The 25,304-nt window shown below is 45.6% G+C and overlaps 1 protein-coding gene across 4 annotated transcripts in view; it reads left to right on the top strand.

Annotated features, from left to right (window-relative positions):
- Positions 1-25,304, top strand: part of FANCD2 (FA complementation group D2) — a 319,297-nt gene that overhangs the window by 59,880 nt on the left and 234,113 nt on the right. For all 4 annotated transcript variants that reach the window (XR_004537318.1, XM_033925761.1, XM_033925762.1 and 1 more), the window contains exons 8-11: positions 5,332-5,456; positions 9,810-9,897; positions 9,980-10,084; positions 22,864-22,952. Coding sequence is in view for 3 of the 4 variants with exons in the window: in XM_033925761.1 (XP_033781652.1) it covers positions 5,332-5,456; positions 9,810-9,897; positions 9,980-10,084; positions 22,864-22,952 (407 nt within the window). In the remaining variant the exon portion in view is untranslated. The remainder of the gene's footprint in view (positions 1-5,331; positions 5,457-9,809; positions 9,898-9,979; positions 10,085-22,863; positions 22,953-25,304) is intronic.

Raw genomic sequence — 25,304 nt, 5'->3', positions numbered from 1 at the left:
GCAAAGTCCGGCAAAAACCATATTCTGGATCCTTTGTAATTTAGATTTTTGTCTTTCTTGGCAGCATTTAATATTTCTAATGCTTGTTGGTACCTAAGCATTTTAAATATTAGTGGTCTTGGCCTGCCTTGATTTTCTACATTTTTTGCTGGGATCCTATGAGCCCTTTCTATTTCCAGTGGTTGTTTTAAATCCAGTTGTAGTATTTTTGGAATTAAGTTTTCTAGAAAATGTATAACATTTTTCCCTTCTAAATTTTCTTGTATTCCAAAAAGTTTAATATTTTTCCTTCTTCCTCGATTTTCATAGTCTTCCAGTTGATCTTTTAATTTATTCAATTCCAGACTGTCATTTTTGCATCTGTTTGTTTCACCTTCTATGACCTCCATTTTAGTTTCTAATATAGTTGTTCTTTTATTATTTACTTCCATTTGTCTGTGAATGTTAAGTATTTCTTCCTTCATTTCCGACATATTGGTTACAGTTTCCTTAAGCATTTGTTTAATTTGTCTCAGTTCTTCCATAACTTCTGCTTTACTCAATATATCCGGTTCTTCAGCAGGAAGTGGGATCTTACTTGGTGTAATTTGATCCTGCTTTTGTCTTTTTGCTGACATACCAGCCTCATTTTTATTTTGTCTGGTACTTGCCATATTCTTGAACTTATTTTTATATTTTTACAGATTTTATCTTTTCCACAATCTTTATGTTCAATGAGATTTTTGTGCACAACAGTGTATAATAGTTCGCCTTCGATGTTATTCTATGAGGAATAGGAATTTTTTTTGGATCCCTTCTTTCAGGGTTCCAGTCTAATTTCGTTGGAGGGTAGTTTCAATTGGCAAAGTTTTCACCAATTTTCTTTTTTTTTGTTGTCATACAGCTCCTTACCCTCAGGATTTTCTTCAAAAACAGCAGAGGAGGGCTATTTCAAACTGTCTTTATTTTAGATTGACAGACACTGTCCTTTTACCAGAATTAGTTTAAGTTGAAGAAGCTTTTATCTTTTTCTTTGTTTTTGGCTGGTCTTCAAGCCTCTTTTTAATGTCTTTCAGCTCTTTAGAAATCTCAGTACTCAACACTATGTTGTTCAGCACAGAAGAAAACAATTGGTTTTTTTTTATCTTCGGCTTTGTTTTGACATCAGGCAGGAGAGGGCTATATCAAACTGCCATATTTTTATCTTTGACAGGCAGCAGCCCTCTATCGAAATCAGTCTTTTCTATTTATTGATTAAATGTAGTATTCAATAGTCTGCCTTCATTCTTTATAGTGTCTTGATTTTATATCTCAAAAGAAAAAAAAAAAAAAACGGCTTCAGGCAGAGGATTAATTGATTTCTCAGGTCTCTGACTCAGCACCGGCAGGAGAGGGCTGTTTCAAACCGTCACAGCTCTAGAAGTCAACTGACAACTGCCTCACTACGAGATCGATCTTTCTTTTATTTTTTAAAACATTAGACAGTTCAAAATTTTAACAGCCCTCCTCACCACCGTGCCTCATCAACATAAAGTGAAGCCGATAATAAAATAATAAAAAAAACAGCAGCTTTACTTATCTCTTTCCCTTCAGGTCTTTTTTTCTTTTCTGTCAGTTGCCCTGATGCCGCGCTGATCCAGCGCTGAAGAAAAAAAAAAAACCGGCGATCTCAACTTTGATTCTCCTCTCTCAGGATCCGTTTCAGTTTCAGCAGAGGAGATCAATATCGGTCGGCCACAATTCCTGTTTTCTCCGAAATTAGCAACAAGGGGATAATTTCAACAACCGTTGCCAAGTTGTTGTCACACAAAACCTCGCTTCAACACCGGCAGGGGAGGGCTATATCAAACTGCCACACTCTAGAGACTGACAGGCACCAGCTTTCCAGCTAAATCATTCATAAAGGGGAAACTTTTCTCTCTTCCTCTCTGTCATCGGGCAGCTCAACTCCAGTCCACCGCGATCTTCAAACCCCGTCAGTCACCTAGCCCTCAATACCGCACTGCTCAGGATAGAGAAAAAACGGCATCTCCACTTCTTGGCTTTTCACCTTTTAGGCTTCTCTTCCGTCTCTGCGAAGGAGGTCAATATTGATCTATCATAAATTCAGCATCGAAGGAAATTATTTTTTGATGAATTCTGTAATAAGGGGGTAATTTTTTTTAATTAATAGTTGCCTAGTGAAGAGGAGCGTCACGATCACACGTCCATTTGTGCTCGCGTTAAGCCACGCCCCCTGCAACTGTACCTTTGAAGAGTGAGCTCCTCCAGCAATCTTTGTGTATTGTGGGATGCCTTTTAGTGGTTGCATACACTCCTGTACAGTGTTTCTCAACTTCTTTAAGCCAAGTACCCCCTAAATCTAACAAATATCAACTGAGTGCCCCAGACCTACCCATGCTCCGCCCCTGACCCCACCCCCATTATAATAGTACAGTGTTCTCCCTAGCGCTTTTTTGCCGGGTGCTCCGCCCGGCTAATTTAGGTGAGCGTCCGACTGTCATCTCGTTCGTGAATACGGCTGCTGCTCAAATATTTTTTAAATACCCTCTCACTGGCTTGGGGATTCCTCGGGCTAACTCGGTACAGCCTGAAGAGCCACCGGAAATTCAGTGTTTGACTCCCTCCTCAGCCTCACTCTTTTTTTTTTTTTTTTAAGCTCTAGCAAGCAACTTGAACCCATGCTCCAGGGCTCTAACAGTAACACTGTGCATGCCGGCTTCCCTTATTCTCTTCCAAAATTGGAAGTTATGTCCTGAGGGAAGGAGAGAGGGAGGGAAGAGAAGGGAAGTGGCACACACAGTGTTACTGTTACAGCCCCAGAGCATGGGTTTAGTTCGCTACAGACTAAGACGGGTGATAGGGCAGGGAGAGAAGCTTACAACTTGCTGCTCTTGCTTGCTTTGGGTCCTCGTTGTCGGGTCCTGCCTATTTTCTGTTTCCGCGAAGGCAGGACCCGAGGAAGGCCCAAAGCAAGCAAGAGCAGCAAGTTGTAACCTTCACTCCATCGCTGTTCTATCTCCTGCCTTAGCCTGTAGTGAATTGTGAATGCTGCACTGGTGGGAGGCAGAGAAATGCTGCTGCTGCTGCATCCAATTGGGGAGGGGAGGGAGGGGGAAGACAAATGCTGCTGCACCCAACTGGGGAGAGCGAGGGAAGGAGGGAGAAGGAAGACCAGGGAAGGGAGAGGAGAGGAAAGAGAGATGCCAAGACCATGGGAGGGAAAGGAAAGGAGATATCAGACCATGGAGGGGGAGAGAGAGTTGTCAGGGCATATGGGGGGGAAGAGACAGATGCCAGACCAGGGAAAAGGAAGGAAGGAGAGGAGATGCCAGATAATGGAGGGGAAGATGAAAGGAGAGGAGAGAGATGCCAGGGTATGACGGGAGGAAAGGGAAACTAAGGAGACAAATGCCAGACCAGAGGGAAAGGAAGTAGAGGAGGTGCCAGAGCAAGGAGGGAAAGTTAGGAGAGACGAGAGATGCCAGACCATGGGATGGAGTGGGAAGGAAGGAAGTAAAGGAGAAGAGTGATGCCAGATTATAGGGGAGATGGTGAAGCTGAAATGAATCATGTACAAAGGAGAGAAAGGGCACAGGATATACAGTTTATTGAAGGGACATAAAATGAGGGAAGATGACATATGGAAGAGAGAGAGGGCAGACACTGGATGGAAAGGGCAGAGAGGGTGGACAGTGGATGGAAGGGGTGGATAGAGAGAGAGAGGGCAGAGGCTGGGTGGAAAGGGCAGAGAGGGTGGACTGTAGATGGAAGGGGTAGAGAGAGGGCAGACGCTGTATAGAAAGAAGAGAGCGAAGAGAAGATGATTGAAGCAGAAATGATAAAAGGTAGAAATAAATTTCTGAATGTCTGCTTTGGTACACCCTGAGGAACTGAAGGATAGCCCATAGGTAATGGAGGAGGGGCAAAAAGAATACAAATGAAGAAACATAGAAACATAGAAAGTGATGGCAGATAAGGGCCATGGCCCATCCAGTCTGCCCACACCAATGACCCTCCCTTACCTCTCTCTGTGAAGAGATTCCACGTGTTGATCCCATTTAGTCTTAAAATCAGGCACGCTGCTGGCTTCAATTACCTGTAGTGGAAGACTATTCCATCGATCCACCACCCTCTCGGTGAAGAAGTATATCCTGGTGTCGCTATGCAATTTCCTGTCCCCGATTTTCCACGGATGCCCTCTTGTTGTCGTGGGACCTTTGAAAAAGAAGATATCCTCCTCCACCTCGATACGGCGCGTGAGGTATTTGAACGTCTCAATCATGTCTCCCCTCTTCCTGCGTTCCTCTAGTGTGTAGAGCTGCAATTTATCCAGCCGTTCCTCATACAGGAGATCCCTGAGTCCTGAGACCATCCGGGTGGCCATTCGCTGGACCGACTCAAGATTCAGCACATCTTTGCGGTAATGTGGCCTCCAGAATTGTACACAGTATTCCAGATGGGGTCTCACCATGGACCTATATAATGGCATTATGACTTCGGGCTTACGGCTGACGAAACTCCTGCGTATACAATCTATGATTTGTCTGGCCTTTGATGAAGCTTTCTCCACTTGAAGCTCCCTACAAGAGTTCTCGTGAGAAGAGGTTAACTACCCAAGTGTTGAGGAATAGTGTATGTCTACTAGAAAGAAGCTTAATAAAGTAGGAACCTGATCTTTATTTACCAGATTCTCTGCCAGGGTTTAATTTCGCATTGAAGAAATATTTTCTGTAGTTTGTTTTAAATTTACTACGTAGTAGCTTCATTGCATCCCTCTTAGTCCTTGGAAGATGAAAGATTGAATAGGTAAGATTCTAAATGGCCAAATAACATTTCTAGGATGCAGTTGCACTCAGACGCTAACAAACCAGTAGTAGAAATACAGATGTCTGTACTGGTACCAGATACTTTTATTTATTCATTCATTCATTCAATTTTCTATACCATTCTCCCAGGGGGGCTCTAAATGGTTTACATAGATCTCGTGCATATTCATTGGGGAAATCCTGGAAATCCGACTGGATTGCGGCCCTCAAGGAGGGACTTTGAGACCCCTGGTTTACATGAATTTGTTTAGGTCCTCAAGAATTTTTTCCCTCACAGTCTATCTAATATAATGTGTTGTGCAAGTTTTGTAAAATAAATACTTGTGTGAATAGTCTGGTATAAGATGTAGCTCTAGAACTACCTTAAAATTGCTTCGGGGGAGGGGGGGGGATATATCACGCAGACAGCCAGTATTAGAGCCCTGTAATCTTTTAAGATATGTTTGATCACTTGTTCTATGCTCTGCATTCTTATATACTGCAGTTTTCAACAGACTTTTTTGTCCTTTTTTCTGTTCTCTAGGACCTCACCTCTAAAATTATGCAGCTGTTGAGTATTGCACCAGCAGAAATCCAGCATGACATCATCACCAGTCTGCCTGAGATTCTCGAGGATTCTGTGCATAATGATATAGCCAGAGAACTAAAGTAGGCCCCCACTCTGTCAGTGCATGGCACTTCATTTCTAAAGAGAATTCTGTCCCTTTGCTAAATATTGCACAATAATGTTCAGGCTGAATGATTTCCCACAAACTTATCTCATACTGTTACCTATTTGTGCTTGCTGAGGAGAGGAAGTTTAAAACCAATCAATATCTCATTTTTTTATAGTTTTTTGTGTGCTGTGGTTAACTTTTGGCTAACTTTAATTTCTAGTGCATTGTGTCTAGTAGTCCTGAATACTAGGGTTAACCACTTGAACCCGTTAGTTGATTGCAGAGGGTGTCGCACATCTTTCAACTCTGCCTCCTTCCCCATCAGTTTTACCTTCTGCAGGGAAGTTGAGCTGTATTTCTGATCTGCTTTGCAGTTTTTTTATTTTCGGGATTTTTTCGTAAGTCAGCAGAGAGGCTTTTTGACCACAAGTTCCCACGAGTTTGAGACCTCTGCCTGGAAGAAGACACAGACTTGATGGGTGTGAGTCTTGCTAGCAGGCTCAATCTTTTCAGGATACCTGTCTAGCCAGCCTGCTTTAAAATTTTTGGAGCTGGGGGTTCATTCTAGAGAATGACACGGTGACTCTTACCTGTGACTAGCCACGGGTAACCCACTGAAACGGGGAGGGAAAAAAATGGTTGCCACGGGGACGGGGAACAAGGCCATTCACTGCCCCGTGGTGCTGTACAGAATCACAAAGAGTAAGAAAACAGTCCCTGCTTGAAAGAGCTTACAATCTAAACAGACAAGACAGACAAACAGGATGTCATGGATACAGTTAAGGGGAAGGTTTAATCAGCTGGCTGGGTTGGAGGGCAGAGGAGTAGGGTTAAGGATTGAAAGCTATATGAAAAAGGTGGGTTTTCAGTCTGCTTTTAAACAAGGGAAAGGAAGGGGGCCTGACGGACAAACTCGGGTAATTTATTCCAGGCATTGGGAGCAACTAGATGAAAGGAACAAAGTCTGGAATTGGCAGAGAAGGAGAAGGGTAACGCTGTCCTTGCTTGAATTCCGCAAATCTGTCCTCTCCTGGTTTGCCTCCTACCTCTCCCATTGTAAATGTTGCTGAGTCCTCTTCTGCTGCTACCCCGGTAGTGGTTGGCCTACCCCAGGGTTCTGTCTTAGGGCTTCTTCTCTCTACACCTCTTCCCTCGTTGCCCTGATCTCCTCCCATGACTCCCAGATCTACCTCTGTACACCCGAAATGTACCTACGTCTTATACAGTCTTATACGGGGGTATCAATACCTCCTTTTTCCTACTAGTCATACCTCTGTGTGTTCATTCTGTTGCCCTTCAATATCACTCTTCTTCTTTAGCAACTCTCCAGACCGGCAGAGGTTATCTTACAAGCGGGTTATATTTGAAACAAAACTCTGGAATAGTACATAATAGGTGTATCTCCCTATTCCTGTACCCATCTCCCTTGTAGGGCTTTTGGAGTTTGTGTAGGGATCCTAGTCCCTGTTTTTGTGCCAAATTGAGCTTGGGTGGGCCCTGTTTTGGGGTCCATCCGAGTGTGGGGGTATCGCACCTGGTGGGTCTCGTGCTGGGTCCCTCTCCCCTTTTCCTCCACTGCCCCAACATTTTTGTAGAGGTGCCTCAACAGTAAGCCTTGTCCCTAGTTCAGGTAAGACATACTGCTTTGAGAGCCAAGTGCCGGTCTGAAGGGTTGCTTTCCCTTTAAATTTGCTGTAAATTACCATATTTTTCATCTAACAGACACTTTTCTTTAGTTAGGTTGCGTATAAAGTTGTGTATATTGCTCCAATTTATATGACTGCCAGATTCCTTATAGCATCTTATAAAATAATAATAACTTTATTTTTCTATACCGCCACAATCTTGCGACTTCTAGGCGGTTCACAAAGAAGAAGAGCTGTACAATCAACGAATTACAGTAGATGAATACAAGGTGGTTGAATTATAAGAAATTAACTATTTTACATCTTACAACTGAAAATAGTCGGACACCAGCGAATATCAGGATACAATTATGAAGAGGGAATTTTAGCAGACAGGGAATGTGGATACCTAGTGTGAGGAAGAAATTCAGGATAAGGTGTGGAAGTTATGTTCGCGGGAGAGTGTCTGGCTAGGACAAGAATTTCTTAAACAAAGTGGTCTTTAGTTCTTTCCGGAAGATGCTATAGGTCAACCTAGCGGTATCGATGAGATAGCCTAGCCATGATTGCTGTCTACCAGCTTGACACTTGAAAGTTCTGTCCAGGAAGGTTTGATATCTGCAGCTAGCGATTTTCAGATATGCAAACAGGTTGTGGTTTCTGGTAGATCTAATGGGGGAATAGAATTCGAAGTGAGGTAGGAGGTAATTGGGGGCCATTCCCCAGATTAATTTATAGCAAAAGCAGGAGAACTTGAATAGAACATATAACATAACTTTATTCTTCTATACCGCCATAATCAGATGACTTCTAGGCGGTTCACACCGAAGAGAGCTGGATAATCAGCGAATTACAATATACAGATTATAAAATTATAATATTATAAAAGTACAACATATTCCACAAGAAAGATATAATTAAATTGTTAGATTTAGTGTAGTTTCTGTTTAGAGGATAAATCTATCAAATAGTGCAGTTTCAATTTCTTTCCTAAGTCAGCCTAGCTCCATTTATGTAGTTATGTGCTTGATACATGGGAAAGGATTTGTATTTGCAGCCAGTAATGCTTGGATATGCAAAAAGATTACAATTTCTGGTTATGTAGCACAAAATGAGATAAAAGATAGGTGGGAGCTAGTCCCCAATCCAGCTTGAAACAAACACAAGAAAATGTAAACATCATTCATGCCTCTATTGGTAACCAGTGCAGCAGTTTGTAATAGGGACTAACATGGTCGCTTTTTTTCAATCCAAATATCAAACGGACAGCCGTGTTCTATACTATTCTTAATTTCCTCGCTGTTTTTTTAGGTATGCCCAAATAAACGAGGTAGATAAAACCAAAGACTGAACCAATAATCTAAATGATAAAGGGTCAAAGTATTTTTTAATGGTCTTTAATTTCCATAGTGCAAAAAAGCACTTCTTTACCACTATATTTGTGTGTTCGACCATAGTCAGATGTGTGTCTAATGTGACTCCTAATATTTTTATAGTTTTTGAAATCGGGGAATCATGATCTTTTAGATGTAGCGATGTTCTAGTAATTTTATCTTTTGGGCTTGCTAAGAAAACTTTTGTCTTATGTATTTAGTTTCAGTTTAAAGTTGATTGTCCAATGTTCTATTTCAGTCATAATATACGAAATGTATTCTAAAGTTTCATCTGTTAGGCTGTTCAAGGGGATTAAAATAGAAATATCATCAGCATATATATATATATAGTAGTTTAAATTTAACTTTTGCAGTAGGTGTCCTATAGATGATATATAAAGGTTGAATAATGTGGGTGATAGTGGGGAGCCCTGGTGTACCCCCGAGGGGTTTTCCCAGGAGTTAGAGTAAATCCCCTCACTAACCACTCGATATGATCTTTTTGTTAGGAAACCCTGAAACCAGTTCCTAACTCTTCCTGCAAGTCCCATTGCGTCTAGGCAGTGTAACATTATTTCGTGATCAACTAGATCAAAAGCACTACTGTACCTTTGCTAAAAAGACCGTAAAGGTGATTAAGAATTGAGGCTAAAACCTTTTCTGAATCCTGATTGATGTTCACTAAGCATGTTAAATTTGACCAGTCTTTCCGTTCCGATAGTTTGATGAATAAGGGGATACTCGCTATGGGCCTGTAGTTGGCCTTCAGGGCTATTGAGTTCTTCTAGTCTTTAGGGATAGGTGTAATCAGTATGTGTCCCATTTCCTCATAAAATATCCTTTTAGTAAGAGTAGTTGTTAGCCAATTCAATTAGTCCCTTTTAAAATCGGGTGTTACAGCTTTCAAGATCTTGGAGCGACATTTGTCCAGCAAGTAGTTTGATTTAGTATATTTATTGAACAGAGTTAGAAATTGATGCCAATTTGGAAGCTCGAAATGATCCCAGAGCATGTCCACTCTGGGCTTCTTTTCATGAAATCCAAATTGGAATTCAAAGTCATGAAGAAGGGTCCAGAGAAGAGCGAAAGATTAGAGAAACTGGGCCTCTTCTCCCTTGAACAGAGGAGATTGAGAGGGGACATGATTGAAACATTCAAGGTATGAAGGGAATAGACTTGGTGGGAAAGGACAGGTTGTGTTGGTGGTGCCTAGGCCGTCTCTTCCAGTAGGCAAATGCCTCACTTTTGTGATAATGTCTAAGGGCACTGCTACTGTCTTAGTGCCAAGAATGTTTGTTTTTATACTAAAATATTCTGCAGAGTAAAATTTTGTTTCTACTTTTGCAGTTTATTGCTACAGCAGAACACTCGGCTAACAGTACCAATCCTTGACACTCTCTCCAGTCTTAATCTGAATGAAGGCCTTGTATTAGAGGTAACTTGTTTTCCCAGTAAAAATTGATTTACATTTTGAATATTAACATCTATTCCTGTTAAACATTTTCTCTCTCTTGCAGATGTGTCAGTCAGTCATGGCTACACTGTCTGCTGTGGAGCTTGAGGATTTGCCTACGATCATCAAATTTATTCTCCATGTGGCAACACCTGTAGATGTTGTAGAGGTAAAGAGTAAGAGTAAGCGCCTGAATTTAGATCTGCAGGAAAATATATTGTATGATATCTCATCAGGCCTGTGTTCAAGGGAAGCATGTTCCTCCAAACAACATGGCCAATAACTATTTCTTAACAGGGACCTTTCCCAAAGCAGCAAATGCAATGCAGCTCATTCGATTCTATGGGTTTTGCCGAAGTTACTGCGCCGGGTATCGCTACTGCGGCTTTGAAAAATGGTGTTTTTTCTTTAATGAGTTTAGGCTAGGGTCTAAAATTTTCTGTTAGCATCAGAGTGTCAGTTTAGCTTCAGGATGTAAGACGGCTGTGTCTGCATATGGCCGTTTGGTGGAGGATGGGCTGGGGAGGGCTTCAATGGCTGGAGTGAGCTTTGACGGAGACTTCAGTGGTTGGAAACTAAGCACAGTCCCGGGCAGAACTTTGGATTCTTGACCAGAAACAGCTAAGACAAAACACAAACCCAAGAAATTTTTAGATTGAATCAGGTTGTGCAGACTGGGTGGACCATTCGGGTCATTATATGCCGTCATCTACTATGTTACTATATTATCATAGTATGGCTTCAAGTGAAGAAGATGGCAATAAAAGATAAACTAGAAAAGAGTTAAAATGAAACAGTTGTTTATTGAGGACCATACAAAGCAATATGACAGTTCAGTTGCAGGCATCTTCACTTTGTGATATAAAGCTCCCAAGCCCCTCCCCCACAAAGTATTACTATAAATAAAGACAAAGGAAAAGAACAATAGTGTGATACTGATATAACACTGCAGAGTCCTCAACAAACCAAGTGAGGCTGGAAGCCTTAGAGCCCCACTAATAGTATTATAAGTGAAAGATACCGAAAATATTCTAGTCTGACAACCAATACCTCCCCAAGAACAGCACAGTTAAAAATGATCAAGCGCTGTAACCTCAAGTTCTAGAGATTCAAGTCATTCAGCACAAGACTCCTAGCTCTGTGCAGGACTAACTGAAGATAAAGCTCCCATGTAGAAATAGGGGATGAAAGAGCCTCTCTGGCTTCCAAAAGCATCAGAAAGTGAAGTTGATTCCTACAATGCCAGAAACCTCTGCAAGGCAGAGAATCTTGTAACCATACTGTATTATACATTTGTAACCCAGTATATGTGACTTGTGAAAAAGTAAGCATATCTCCATCTCAAATATTCTACAGCTTACGGTCCTGCCAAAGAGAACCCCCCTTGGAGACTCAATAATATGGTGCCCATGAGTCCGGTCAAATAATGTAATATTTTATTCCCAAAAGATCTTGAGACAAAGAGTTGGGTTGCTGATCACACATATTGGAGAATCAGCCAAGCTGAAGTGAAAAGCCTGCATCTTAGTAAAATATGCCCAAAATATCATATGATAAGTACACCAAATAGAACTGATAACAATCTTTGGTAGGCAGGTAAGAGCTTGACTAATATCTGTGGGCTGTATAGATACCCCAAGTTCCTCACTCCCATCGAGTTGCTAACCAGTCATAAGTCCTAGATGGTAACAGATATCACAACATCTTATGCAAGTAAGAAACAGACTGAAGAAACTCTTCTTCTTTAGCACTCTCCAGACCAGTAGAGGTTAATCTTTACAAATGGGTATATATCCAATCATGACCAGCAGGTGGACACTGAAAACAAAACTGTGAGACAGTATATAATATACTCCCTTCTCTATTTACCTCAGTCTTTCAGTCTCCAGCAGGTGTTGATGTGATCTGTACCCATCTCCCTTGGTAGGGCTGTTGGAATTTGTTTAGGGGGTTTCTAGTCCCTGTTTTTGGCCGGACAGAGCTTGGGCGGGCCCTGTTTGGGGGTCCGTCCGACCTCGGGGGTGTCAAACCCGGCGGGTCTCGAGCGGGGTCCCTCCCCCCACTTCCTCCACCTCCCCACATTTTTCTAGAGGAGCCTCAGCAGTAAGCCTTGCCCCCTAAATCAAGCAAGGCATATTGCTTCGAGAGCCTGTGGAGTCTGTTCTGTAAAAAAAAAAAAAATCCTGAGGTAGTGCCGGTCTGAAGGGATGCTTCCCTGTCAGTTTACTGTTTTTTACAGTATTTTTTCATCTAACTGGCACTTTGTTTCTAGCTAGGTCGCATATGGAGCAATTGTGCCCTTCTCCGGGGGAATGGGACACAATTAGGTCCAGCCGCGAGGCACTCGTGGCCGGACTAAACTCGGTAGTTTGGCCCGGTGATGTGGTGGAGCTCTGTTGGCAGCGGCTGCAGGCGCCCAGAGCTCCCCGCCGATGGTGCCTCGCGAGTCGGCTGGGAGCAGTGGGGAAGCCCGGTCTTCCCCAACCGCCCACGGAGGGATTCGCCGAAGGATTCCCTCTCAGCTGATTTTTTGACAGCTGATGCCGACTTGCCTGTTTTAGCGGCTGGGACTGTTCAGGCTTCTCAGCCGCTACAGGCTATGGAGGGAACATTTTTGGCGGGAAAGTCGCCATTTTCACAGTCTGGCCCCTCCATTTTGTCTTCTACCTCAGGTGACCTTCCCCTTGTATTGGAAAAACAGGGGCAGGTTTCTGCTGGGTCCCCTGCTGTGGCAGGGAGTCCCTTGGAACCCTCGGGGGGGTTTTCCCCTGATTTCTTTTTTTCTTTGTGCAGAGCCTATTTTCAGGCGGCTGGGGGTCCCGGATGCGCCCAGGGGGTTTCGGGGAGTGGGGTTTCCTCCGCGCTCCCTGCGGCTTTGCCTCTCTCGTCTGTTGTGGCGTCCCCTCTTCCTCCTCCCTTTTCCGAGCGTCCGCGGGTGTCTTGGGACGAGGATTTATGGTCTGAGGAGCGTGTTGGTATGGATGAGGACCTGGACCCTTTTGAGGATTTCCAGGACCCTCTCGAGGGGACGGCCGCTGGCGGCGGGTTGTCGGGTTTCCCGTCCTTCGGCGAAGAGGCGTCCGTGGTGCGCCTTTTTTCAGAGAGATGAGCTACCGGATCTGATTCAACAGGTTTCTTCGGTGTTGTGTTTTGAGGCTGCGCCGCCGGAGACTCCGCGTGTGGGGGACCCTCTGCTTCGGGGGATCCGTACCGTTTCCCGCTCTTTTCCCATGCATCAGGATATTCGGGATATTGTACTGGAACAGTGGAAAACGCCGGAGGCGCCGTTTCGTTTGGCGCGCGTCATGGCTCATTTGTATCCCATCCCAGAGGGGGCTCGGGCTACTTTAACATCACCAGTCGTAGACGCGGTGGTCTCGGCGATTTCTAAGCGGCATACCGTGCCTGTTGAGGGCGGTTCTGCCTTGCGGGATTCTGAGGAGCGCAAGTTGGAGAACATTCTTAAGCAAAATTTTCAGGTCTCTGCCTTTGGGGTCCAGGCGGCTATTTGTGGGGGGCTGGTGGCTCGCGCCGTGTTTCGGTGGGCTGAGCGTGTCCTGGATCGGGAGTCTGATGACTGGTCTTTGGTGGATCAGGAGGTGGCGAAGATTGAGATGGCTGCCTCGTTCCTCTCAGATGCTCTTTATGACTTGGTGCGGATCTCGGCTAAGTCTATGGTCTTTGGCGTGGCCGCGCGGCGTATTTTGTGGCTGCGCGCTTGGTCGGCGGATGCTGCGTCCAAAGCTAAGCTTACTAAATTTCCCTTCCGGGGGTCTTTTTTGTTTGGGGAGGAATTAGATAAGTTGCTTCAGACTCTGACGGACTCAAAGGTGCCCCGTCTGCCTGAGGACCGTGCCCGCTCAGTGTGGCACTGCCCTGGGGCGTTTGCTGGAGTTTCGTAAGTATCGCCCTGGGCGTGGGGCTGCTTCTTTTCCGGCTCCAGGGTTTTCTCGGGGTCAGTTCTTCCAGCGCATGCAGCCCTTTCGGGGGGCCCGTCGGGGGCAGGGAATCCCTCCGCCGGTTCCCCCGCTTCCCGTCCTGCACAATGACTCCTTGCCGGCGCCCCCTTTGGTTCCGGTGGGGGCCCGGCTGCGCGACTTTTTCCAGAAATGGGCCGAGATCACGTCCGATCAGTGGGTCCTGGAGGTGGTGCGGGACGGTTATGCCCTGGAGTTCACCCGCTCTCTGCCGGACCTTTTCCTAGCCTCTCCATGTCAGACTCCTTGGAAGACGCAAGCTTTTCGCCAGACCCTTCAGCGCTTGCTAGATCTCAAGGCAGTTGTTCCAGTGCCCCCTCCAGAGTGGGGCACCGGCAGGTACTCCATTTACTTTGTGGTGCCCAAGAAGGAGGGGACCTTTCGGCCCATCCTGGATTTGAAGGGGGTCAACAGGGCTCTCAAGATTCCCTCTTTTCGCATGGAAACTCTGCGGTCGGTCATTCTGGCGGTTCAGCCGGGGGAGTTTCTCACTTCTCTCGATCTGACGGAGGCCTACTTGCATGTTCCCATTCGGGCCTCTCATCAGCGCTTCCTTTGCTTTGCGATCTTGGGTCGGCACTATCAGTTCTGTGCGCTTCCCTTTGGTCTGGCCACGGCTCCCCGGATGTTCATTAAGGTGATGGTGGTTGTTGCGGCGGCTTTGCGCTCGGAGGGCATTCTGATGCACCCCTACCTGGACGACTGGTTGATTCGGGCAAAGTCGTTGCAGGAGAGCTCCCGGGTTACGGCTCGGGTGGTGGAGTTTCTCCGGTCGCTGGGCTGGGTGGTCAACCTTTCCAAGAGTCGGTCCCGGCTCAGCGTCTGGAGTACCTTGGGGTTCTGTTAGACACCTCCTTGGGGAAGGTCTTCCTTCCAGAGGCCCGGGTGAGCAAATTGCAATCTCAGATTCGCCTGCTATTGGCGTCCCGGTGTCCTAGGGCGCGAGATTTCCTCCGAGTCTTGGGGTCGATGGCGGCATCCCTGGACTTGGTGAGGTGGGCGCGGGCCCACATGCATCCTCTTCAGTATGCTCTGCGGCAGCGGCAAAGAAAGCGAACAGAATGTTAGGAATGATAAAGAAAGGAATCACGAGCAGATCGGAGAAAGTCATAATGCCGCTTTATAGAGCAATGGTCAGACCACACTTGGAATACTGTGTCCAACATTGGTCTCCCAAACTAAAGAGGGATATAAAACTGCTGGAGAGGGTGCAGAGACGAGCAACGAAGCTAATAAGAGGTATGGAGAACTTGGAATATGAGGAACGACTCAAGAAACTAGGACTGTTCTCCCTTGAGAAGAGGAGGCTGCGAGGGGACATGATAGAGACGTTCAAAATACTGAAAGACATCGATAAAATAGAGCAGAAAAACAAATTATTTACACTGTCCAACGTGACACGGACAAGAGGACATGGTTTAAAGCTAAGGGGGGACAAGTCCAGGACAAATGTCAGGAGGTTCTGCTTTACGCAGCGAGTGGTGAACGCCTGGAATGCTCTTCCACAGGAGGTTATTAAGGAATCCACTGTGCTAGGATTCAAAGGCAAATTAGATGCACATCTCCTTATGAGAGGCATAGAGGGATATGGGTGGTAAAACTACATCAGGTGTATACCTGACTGGGCCTTCGCGTGTGCGGATCGCCGGACTCGATGGACCATGGGTCTGATCCGGAGATGGCAGTTCTTATGTTCTTATGTTATGTTCTCTGCTCCAGAGGTGGTCACCCCAGAGGCACGGTTTGGAGGTTCCTGTCCCCCTGCGAGGCGTGGCGCGCTGCAGTCTGCATTGGTGGCTCCGGACCCCTCACCTGGTTCAGGGGGTGGGTCTGGATCTCCCGCAGTGGACGGTGCTCCTTACGGATGCGAGTCTCCTCGGTTGGGGGGCTCAGTGTTTGGGTCACTCAGCTCAGGGCACCTGGTCCACGGAGGAGGCCTCCTGGTCAATCAACGTGTTGGAGACCAGAGCGGTCCGTATGGCGCTGTTAGCTTTCCGCTCCCTTTGGTTGGGCAAGTCAGTCAGAGTCCTGTCGGACAATGCCGCGGCGGTGGCTTATGTCAATCGTCAGGGGGGCACCAAGAGCACTCAGGTGGCGCAGGAGGCGGCTCGGCTCATGCTTTGGGCGGAGTCCCATCTTCTGGACCTCTCGGCCTCTCACATAGCCGGGGTAGAAAATGTTCAGGCGGACTTCCTCAGTCGTCACTTCTTGGATCCAGGAGAGTGGTGTCTCGGCTTCGTGGTGTTTCAGTTGATAGTGCAGGCTTGGGGGCAGCCCCTGATGGACCTGATGGCCACGCCAAAGTGCCCCGCTTCTTCAGTCGTCGCAGGGACAGTCTGGCCGAGGGTCTGGATGCTCTGGTCCAACCGTGGCCAACGGAGGGGCTGTTGTATGTGTTCCCTCCTTGGCCATTAGTGGGCAGAGTACTTCTTCGCATTGTTCACCATCCGGGTCTGGTGGTTCTGGTGGCTCCAGATTAGCCTCGACGTCCGTGGTATGCGGATCTGGTGAGGCATCTGGTGGCGGATCCTCTTCCTCTGCCTCTCTTGGACGATCTTCTGACGCAGGGTCCCATTCCCATGTTCGACCGGTCTCTCTTCTGTCTTACGGCTTGGCTCTTGAAAGGGGTCGCCTTAGTAAGAAGGGATATTCAGATAAGGTGATCTCTACGCTCTTGGGGTCCCGGAGGCTTTCTACCTCTCGGGCTTATGTGCGGGTTTGGCGTCTCTTTGAGGGGTGGTGCCGGGCGCGGGGAGTGGTCTCTTTTCGCGCTTCCCTGCCTACCATTCTAGAGTTCTTGCAGGATGGCCTGGATAGAGGCCTGGCTTGGTATTCTCTCCAGGTTCAACTTGCGGCCCTGTCGGCTTTTCGAGGGTTGGTGACAGGTCAGCATTTGTCGGCCATTCCTGATGTGATTCGCTTTTTGCGGGCGGCCAAGTTGCTCAGGCCTCCCCTACGGCTCTCTGTTCCTTCTTGGGATCTCAATCTGGTTCTCTCTGTTTTGGTGCGCCCGCCTTTCAAGCCGTTGGATGGCTGTTCTTTGAAGGACCTTACTCTGAAGGCGGTCTTTTTGGTGGCCATTACTTCCGCTAGGCGTGTTTCTGAGCTACAGGCTTTCTCTTGTAGGGCTCCCTTCTTGGAGTTTTCTAGGGAGCGGGTTGTTTTGCGGCCTGTTCCTTTCTTTCTGCCGAAAGTAGTTTCTTCTTTTCATGTCAATCAATCAGTGGTCCTCCCAGTCTTGGGTAGTCGGGAGGGCTCTTCTGAGCAACGGCAGCTGCGCAAGTTGGATGTCGGTCGGGTCCTTCGCTCTTATGTGCAGCGGACCCAGGAAGTCCGGAAATCCGATCATCTCTTTGTCCTTCTGGCGGGTCCTCGTTGGGGGGCTGGCGCTTCTAAGGCTACTATTGCGCGCTGGATCGAGGAGACGATTGCTTCCTCTTATCTTCTGAGACAGAAGCCTGTTCCGGAGTTTCTCAAGGCTCATTCCACTTGGGGTCAGGCAGCTTCTTGGGCTGAGTCGTCGCTCGTGCCTCCAGTGGATATTTGTAAGGCTGCGGTTTGGTCCTCCTTGCATTCCTTTGTTAGACATTATCGGGTAGATGTTCAGGCGCGTCGGGACGCGGTGTTCGGTGAACGTGTTCTGGTATCGGCCCTGTGGGGGTCCCGCCCGTGAGAGGGACTGCTTTGGTACGTCCCATTTGTAAAGATTAACCTCTACTGGTCTGGAGAGTGCTAAAGAAGGAGAAATTAGGTTCTTACCTGCTAATTTACTTTCTTTTAGCTTCTCCAGACCAGTAGAGGTCCCCACCCTGTCTGTTGTTGTTATTGTTGTGTTGTTGGGGCTGTTTCGCGGGCAGTTTTTGTTTTTTGCTGCGGGTTCTAGTATTTTTCTAGGGCCGGGGAGAATTAAAGAACAGCGGCTGTGGCTCGGCTGGCTTAGCTGGCGAGCTGTGGGGACATTTTCCTTCGGGTATTTCTCCTCTGCATTTTCCAACAGCATTTGGGTATGTTAGTTGTTACTCCTGTTCGGTGTATTGTTTTCTTTCTGTTTTCCAGTTCTTGGTTCTGCTTGGCTATTCGGCAGACTGAGGTAAATAGAGAAGGGAGTATATTATATACTGTCCCACAGTTTTGTTTTCAGTCTCCACCTGCTGGTCATGATTGGATATATACCCATTTGTAAAGATTAACCTCTACTGGTCTGGAGAAGCTAAAAGAAAGTAAATTAGCAGGTAAGAACCTAATTTCTCCTTCTTCCTCAAAAAGGGTCTTTAATCTCCATGCTACCCCGGTGTACAACCCACCAGTCCAGAGATTAGCTACGTGGTGGGCCAATATCCATAGTACTCCTCGGCCCACGCTGTGAAGATAGTAGTAAGGGTTGGAGGGCCCCATCTTCTCCGAAGACCTGGGCCAAGGTAGAAAATATCCTGTGCCTTCCAGCATCGAAAAACTGCCGAGGACATACCTGGTGTAAATTCTAAATCGCCATGAATGGGAAGTAAGTCGGTGGCATTGGGATTATAGGCCAGCATCTGCATGAGATGGCACCGGGTATCTCTCAAAGGGCCCGATAACACATTTCTATGGGCCAATGTGTGCAATGTACATTGTGATAGGTGAAGTAAATATGTTAATTACAAAGGAGATAAAAGTGCCCACTCAAACAACAATAGAGTAAAATTGCTCATCCCTAGCATCCAGTCACAGATGTGCCTTAGTTCCCCTCTATTCCAAGGCTCTACTAATCTATCAAATCGAAGTTTTGGCTTCTTACCTGTCCAACAAAATTGAATAAGCTTCCTTCGTAACGAGTTCCAATCATGATGCTGCAACCAGGGAGGTATCGACTGAAATACGTATAACTGTTTTGGAATCAACATCATATGAAAAAGGCCAATACAACCTCCCAATGAGAGCGACATAGAATTTCATTTCAGGAGTTGTTGTTTGGTGAGCCGAATAAGGGGAGGTATATTCACCTGATATAAATGTCAGGGATTAGAAGGTAAGTTAACACCAAGATATTAAAATTGTCCCACCATCCAGTGCAGTGGACAATCAAGTCCCCATTGCTGTTGTAGAGCCTCTGACTTGTCCATATTGAGCTTAAAGCCCCCCAAATCTCCATATTCTGTGAAGCTTTCAAGCAGAGTAGACAGAGATAACTGAGGCTGAGTAATATGAACTAACAAAGGCAGCTATCTTGAATGTTTGAGCACTTATAGTTACACCTATAATCTGTGGTTTGGATAATATTTCCCTAATAAGAGGATCTAAGGAGTGAACAAAAAGTAAGGACAACAGCAGACACCCCTACCTCATTCCTTGGCGAATAGGGTAAGTTCTTATCTAAGTCACTGTACCCCACTGCCTCCTACTCTTGCCCATGGATCATGATAGGGAGTTTCTATAGCCTCCCTAAAAAACCCTTCTATACCATATTTCATCAGGACACCAACATGACCTCCTAATGCACTCTATTAAACGCCTTCTCTGTGTCAAAGCTTATCAAAAGAGAAGGGAGCCCATGACGGTGAACCCATTCCAGTGAAGACAGAATATTTTTCTGATATTTCTAACTGCCATTCTGCCCTGTACAAATCCCACTTGAGGATATGCAATTAGTTGGGACAGGCATTTAGCCAACCTATTGGCCAACATCTTAGCCAACAGCTTTTCCTCACAGTAGAGAAGGGAGATAGGGCAATATGATTCCACTTTAGTAGGATCTCTGTTCGGTTTGGGGAACAGCACAATCTGTGCTTGCATTAACAAGTGTCCTTTTGTATTTGATGATTAAACATGATCACCAGTGGCTTAAGTATATCCAACACTACAAGTTTATAAAAAACACTGCATGGTAACCATCAATAGCTGGTGCCTTATATAACAGGCATTGTTGGATGGCCACAAACAATTATTCCTTACTCAGAGGAGCATTAAGAAGGCTCCAATCCTCCTTGCCAAGACACTGCAGGTCTATACTGACTAAACCTTGGGTAACCCTTGCCGAGTACAAAGAAGAGTAGTAAGCCTGAAAAATTGCACAAATACCTTGTTCTGTACAATGAAGTTGACCTTGCACATTGTGAAGTTGCTGCACTCGATGGGAACCCTACCTCCTGTGGACTAAGAAGCAAGTAATCTCCCTTGCTGTTGTTACTTTGCTTATAGACTGGATAATATTTCACAGACCTCTGGGCCTGTTGCTGCAGAAGTTAATTTAATTCCATTTGGATCACTAAAAGTTGCATCCTACGAGTTGCACTAGGCTCTTGGCCATAAAGTTGTCGAACCCGAATTAATTGTTTTTCCATCTGTAAGATCCTTTTATCACACATTTCTTATGACTAGAATAAGCTATGATATCTCCGCGCAACACGACCTTCATCATTTCCCAAAATAAGGTGGGATCTCCCATGTGTTGGGCATTACATGCTAGATAATGTTGCCATCTATTCCTTATATAGTCCCTAAATTTAGGATCCATATATAAAGCTAAGGGAAATTTCCAATGTGGGAAGATTGGGGGCCCCACCTGGAGAGTTAGTTCCAACCATACAAAAGCATGGTTGGATACTTCTGTGGGAACTGCAGTGTGGATTTTTGGAATAAGTTCCTCTGAGTAAAGTGTATAATCAATATAATTGTAGTGTCATATGCTCAAGCATGATGGGTGTAATCTTGATTAGTAGGATGGAGGGCTCTCCTGGCATCTATTAGCTTGGCCTCCGCGTGTGCGGGTCGCCGGACTAGATGGACCTAAGGTCTGATTCAGTGAAGGCATTTCTTATGTTCTTAAATAATAGGGGAACTCCATGCGTCTTATCCATAGTGGGATACACTGCTCTACAGGTATTGAAATCCCCCCTATTAAAACAGGTTTAGTCTCGCACCCCCAAAAAGGAACTCAATATGGTCTTGGAAAAATCTCTTATCATAAACATTAGATGCATATACCCTCGAATATAGGATGAGATTTTTGGGCCCCAAAAATGGCCCCTCGACCTATATTCAGCTCATCACCCAGTGACCACCTGACACCTTCCTGGCAGGCTTGCCATTAGGCCAGGACAGGAGGGATCCCGTCCCGGCCGATACTAACAATTTTTTAACTCCCCTCCCCCAAGTACCTTTTCCCTGTTGGTCCAGCGATGTATCCTTTGTTGAGCCCTTCCTGCCGATCTCACGACCAGTGGCACACCTGGGCTGAAACGCAGGAGTGAGGTTTTCGAGCTCCCGCCCGGCCCTGCGCCACTCCCTGAAAGGCTGCAAGTTCTTGCGGCAACCATTCAGGAAGCAGTGCAGGGCTGGGCAGGAGCTCGAAAAGCTCACTCTTGCTTTCCATCCTGGGTGCATTGCTAGCTGTTGGCCGTGAGATCAGCAGGAAGGGTCCAGCGTGGGATACACCGCTGTACCACCAGAGAAAAGGTATGCGGGGGGAGGTTGGGTTTAAAAAAATTGTTAGTATTGTCCGGGACGGGAGGGATCCATACTCTCCTGGCCTACCACTAGACAACTAGAGGGGGAAGAGGGTACAGGGAAGAAAGTTGGGATAGGGTGCAGAGCTGGGCTGGGTTCAGAGCCTGGTAGGGAGTGAGGGGGGCTGGGTTCAGAGCCTGGCAGGGGAAGGCATGAGGGTGCAGTTCCTGGCAGGGCATGTCACTTGAATATTAAGCCCCCGTCTTATATTCGAGTCAACCATTTTTCCTCCTTTTTGGGGGGGGAAAATAGGGGTCTCGACTTATATTCGAGTATATACGGTCAGTTCAAACACATTGATTTCTACAAGAGCAATCGCAAATTGACACGATGGGTCTATTTCTGTATTTATTTTTGCACCAATAGACCTTTATGAAATAAAATAATTACACCCACATTTTGAGAGGTTCGCAGTAGCTTATATGTAATCCCCAACCCAACAAGATTTCAATTTACTATGTTCAAGTGAGTTTTTTTATTTATTTATTTATATTTTCACAAATTGTTAAACAATTTAAAGAAATTAACAATTGAAATAAGAAACAGACAATAAATTATATCAGATATCCCAATAAATAAAGGAGTGAAGTCAATAGTTCTTGTGTTTTTGATTAGGTCCCAAGTAAGATACCCCCACCCCCCAGTATTCCAATCTTCTCCATCAATCATACTACTCACCCTCCCCCACACATCCAAACCACATCCCTTCCCACTAACTGCCAACCTATTGGCTAGGGTGACGCTATTACCCCTCCCACACACCCGACCCCATTTGACAACAATACAGTAATTCCGAGGATAACCATTGGAATGGTCAAATCCTATTTATCATAATGCAAAGGAGCAAAAAATATCAGCTACCCCTAGTAAATAGGTTCTCTGGGTAAACCATCCCAATAAACAAACAAGATATAAGCTCACACATACGTTCACAACCACACCAACCAATCTGTACCAGCTGGCATATTAATGTATAAAAGGAGCAATCTATCACCTAAGACAATGAGCTACACCATAGAATCCCTGACCCAAAGAAATCCAAACTTCAAACAAAACTCACCCCAACACACATCCAGTCACCTAAGATGATCAGCTAAGCAATCTCCAGCCATACAATCAAGTGAAGCAAACCAAGACTTGAGTCCAATGGTAGGCACACAAACTCATTTCAAAAAGGAACAGATTCCATGCAGAACAGCAGAGGCACCAATACAGGGATTCAGCTGTTCCCACCCTGGTGCTTAAAGCAGTGCAAAGGGAATCTTAGCCTGCACAAGGGAGGAAATTCTTTGTGTAGGGCAATAACTTTACACAAATAGTCTTTCTAGCAAAGTGTTAAAAAGAATTAAAAAACAAAAAAAAACCCCCTATAAACTGCAATGGCAGTGGCATGCTAAAACTGCAGTATTTGCAAACTGTATTGCACCTGTATTTTTATAAAGCTAGAATTCTCCTTCCATAGAAGTGAAAAATCTCTTTATTGCAGGTGATTTCTAATATCCGCAAGAAGCTGGATCTGGAATCATGCGCATTATCGCAACAAGTTCAGGCATCCCAGAACAAACTGAAAAGCAGGTAAACAGGGAATTCATTTATTTTTCTCTGTAATTATGGCGCTTATTTTCAAAGCACTTAGACACACAAAGTGCCATAGGTTTTTATAGTGCTTTGAAAATGAGCCCCTAAATCTCCTTAAATAGCTTATGGTAATGGAAACACTTTATTCTTTAGTGTCCCTCCAGACCGGCACAGAACAAATGGGTTTAGTTCTTCTGCCAGCAGGCGGAGACTGACACACATTGACTTTTGGCAGTAGTACAAGTGGGCTGTGCAGTCTTTTCTTTTGATAGTTAGGGCCTGTTGGATCTGATTAGAGACCTTTTATATTCCGTTTTTGCTGTCTGGACAAAGCTTGGTGGACTCTTTCAGGGCTGCCACACTCGAAGGGTCGAGTCCCTCTCTCCCACCTCCCCAAATTTAATTTCTTTAGAGGAGCCTCAGCTGTACTCCTGGCCACACTTCAGGCACAGGCTACATCTTTGAGAGCCTGTGGGGTCTACTCTCTTATTCTTTACAACTGTTTGCTATGGGAACATACAAAACAAATCAAACAAGCCCCTAAAAGGCCTGAGGCAGCCGGTCTAAAGGTAGCTTTGAATTGACTTTAATTGCTTTCTATTTTTCTAACCAGCAGTTTTGTGTGTTGCTCTCCTGCGCATATGGTATGAACACTTTTAAAAAGCAGGATATGTTTTAAGTGTGCACCGAGCGGTGGATGCGGCTGGCTTGTGTGTGAAGTGCTCCGGTTGCTTTGAGAGGGAATCCGCGCCAGCTTCGGGTGCCGGCTTGCAAGGTTCCCCTTCGCGTGTGCACCGCATGTCGGCTGTGGGCAGTGGAGAAGCCCGTTCTTCTCCTACTGCCCACACCGGGGTTTCCTCAGCTGCTGATGGTCAGGGAAATAAGGTTACTATTACCACCGATGGTGCTGGGCATTCCCTTACCGCTACAGCAGCTGCTGCCTGCAGTTCTGGTTTAGCGACTGAGTCTAGTCGAGCCTTGGGAGACAGTTTTTTGGTGAGTTTTTCTTCATTTTTGATGGGAAGGTCTGCCATTTTGCCTGTGGTCTCAGGTGACCTCCCTCCTGTTTTAGAGCGACAGGAACAGTTCCTAATTGTTTCTTCTGTACATAGAAACATGACGGCAGATAAAGGCCAAATGGCCCATCTAGTCTGCCCATCCACAGTAACCATTATCTTTTTCTCTCTCTGAGAGATCCCATGTGCCTATCCCAGGTTCTCTTGAATTCAGACACAAGCTCCATTTCCACCATCTCTTTCGGGAGACTGTTCCACGCATCTGCTACCCTTTCTGTAAAAAAGTATTTCCTCAGATTACTCCGGATCCTATCACCTCTTAACTTCATCCTATACCCTCTTGTTCCGCCACTAATTTCTGACAGGTGGGATGATCAGTAACACTCAGAAAAGCACCCAGACAATATAAAGCATAAACAATAACACTTTATTATACATATATATATATATATATATATGATAAGAATTAAATACCTTCACCGTATCCCAGGCAAACACTCCCTTCACAATTGGAGAATCCATACAATTGATAGGTGAGTGGACACGGGAGACTGACCCTTTAGCCTCGTGGCTTCTGTTCCTGTAGACGGCTAGGATTCTACTGTCAGGGTCAGAATCCCGGTCTTATATAGGATGCACACTGCGGAGTTCATAGTAAAAGCATAAACAGCTGGTCCTGCTGTTACGATTAGTCCTGCTCTTTTGTTATCTGTTTTGACAACACCCAGGTCAAAAGAGGTCAAGATAGCAGATTTGGTTGCTCAGTCCTTTTGATGTTACTGGCCTCTTAGTAAGACAGCTGGTCCTGGTCTTTTGATATCTGTTTTGACAACACCCAGGTCAAAAGAGGTCAAGATCCTTTTGATGTTACTGGCCTCTTCCTTGTGATGTAGTCTCCCATCTGTCTTTACTGATGATCATCTGGTTTTACTGTTCTTTGGAGGTCAGGAGTTCAGGTAAGCAGACTTAAGGATCCAAGGGTGGAATGTTATGCCCAGGGGGTAAATGGACTCAGTATAATACGTGACCTCAGCATATTACTGACATGTTCAGCATATTACTTACTGACATGTTCAGAATATTACTGATATGTATCCTCAAGTCTGCTTACCTGAACTCCTGACCTCCAAAGAACAGTAAAACCAGATGATCATCAGTAAAGACAGATGGGAGACTACATCACAAGGAAGAGGCCAGTAACATCAAAAGGATCTTGACCTCTTTTGACCTGGGTGTTGTCAAAACAGATAACAAAAGTTTTTTTATTTTTATTTTGGGGTATTGGCTGTCTGACTGCTTGAACAGTGCTTAAGGACTGTTAGACAACATTGGT

Source organism: Geotrypetes seraphini, chromosome 17 (genome assembly GCF_902459505.1).
Source record: "Geotrypetes seraphini chromosome 17, aGeoSer1.1, whole genome shotgun sequence".
In the NCBI taxonomy this organism is placed as follows: Eukaryota; Metazoa; Chordata; class Amphibia; order Gymnophiona; family Dermophiidae; genus Geotrypetes; species Geotrypetes seraphini.
Note: the sequence above shows the minus strand (reverse complement) of the source record. Positions and strands in the feature narration are given on the sequence as shown.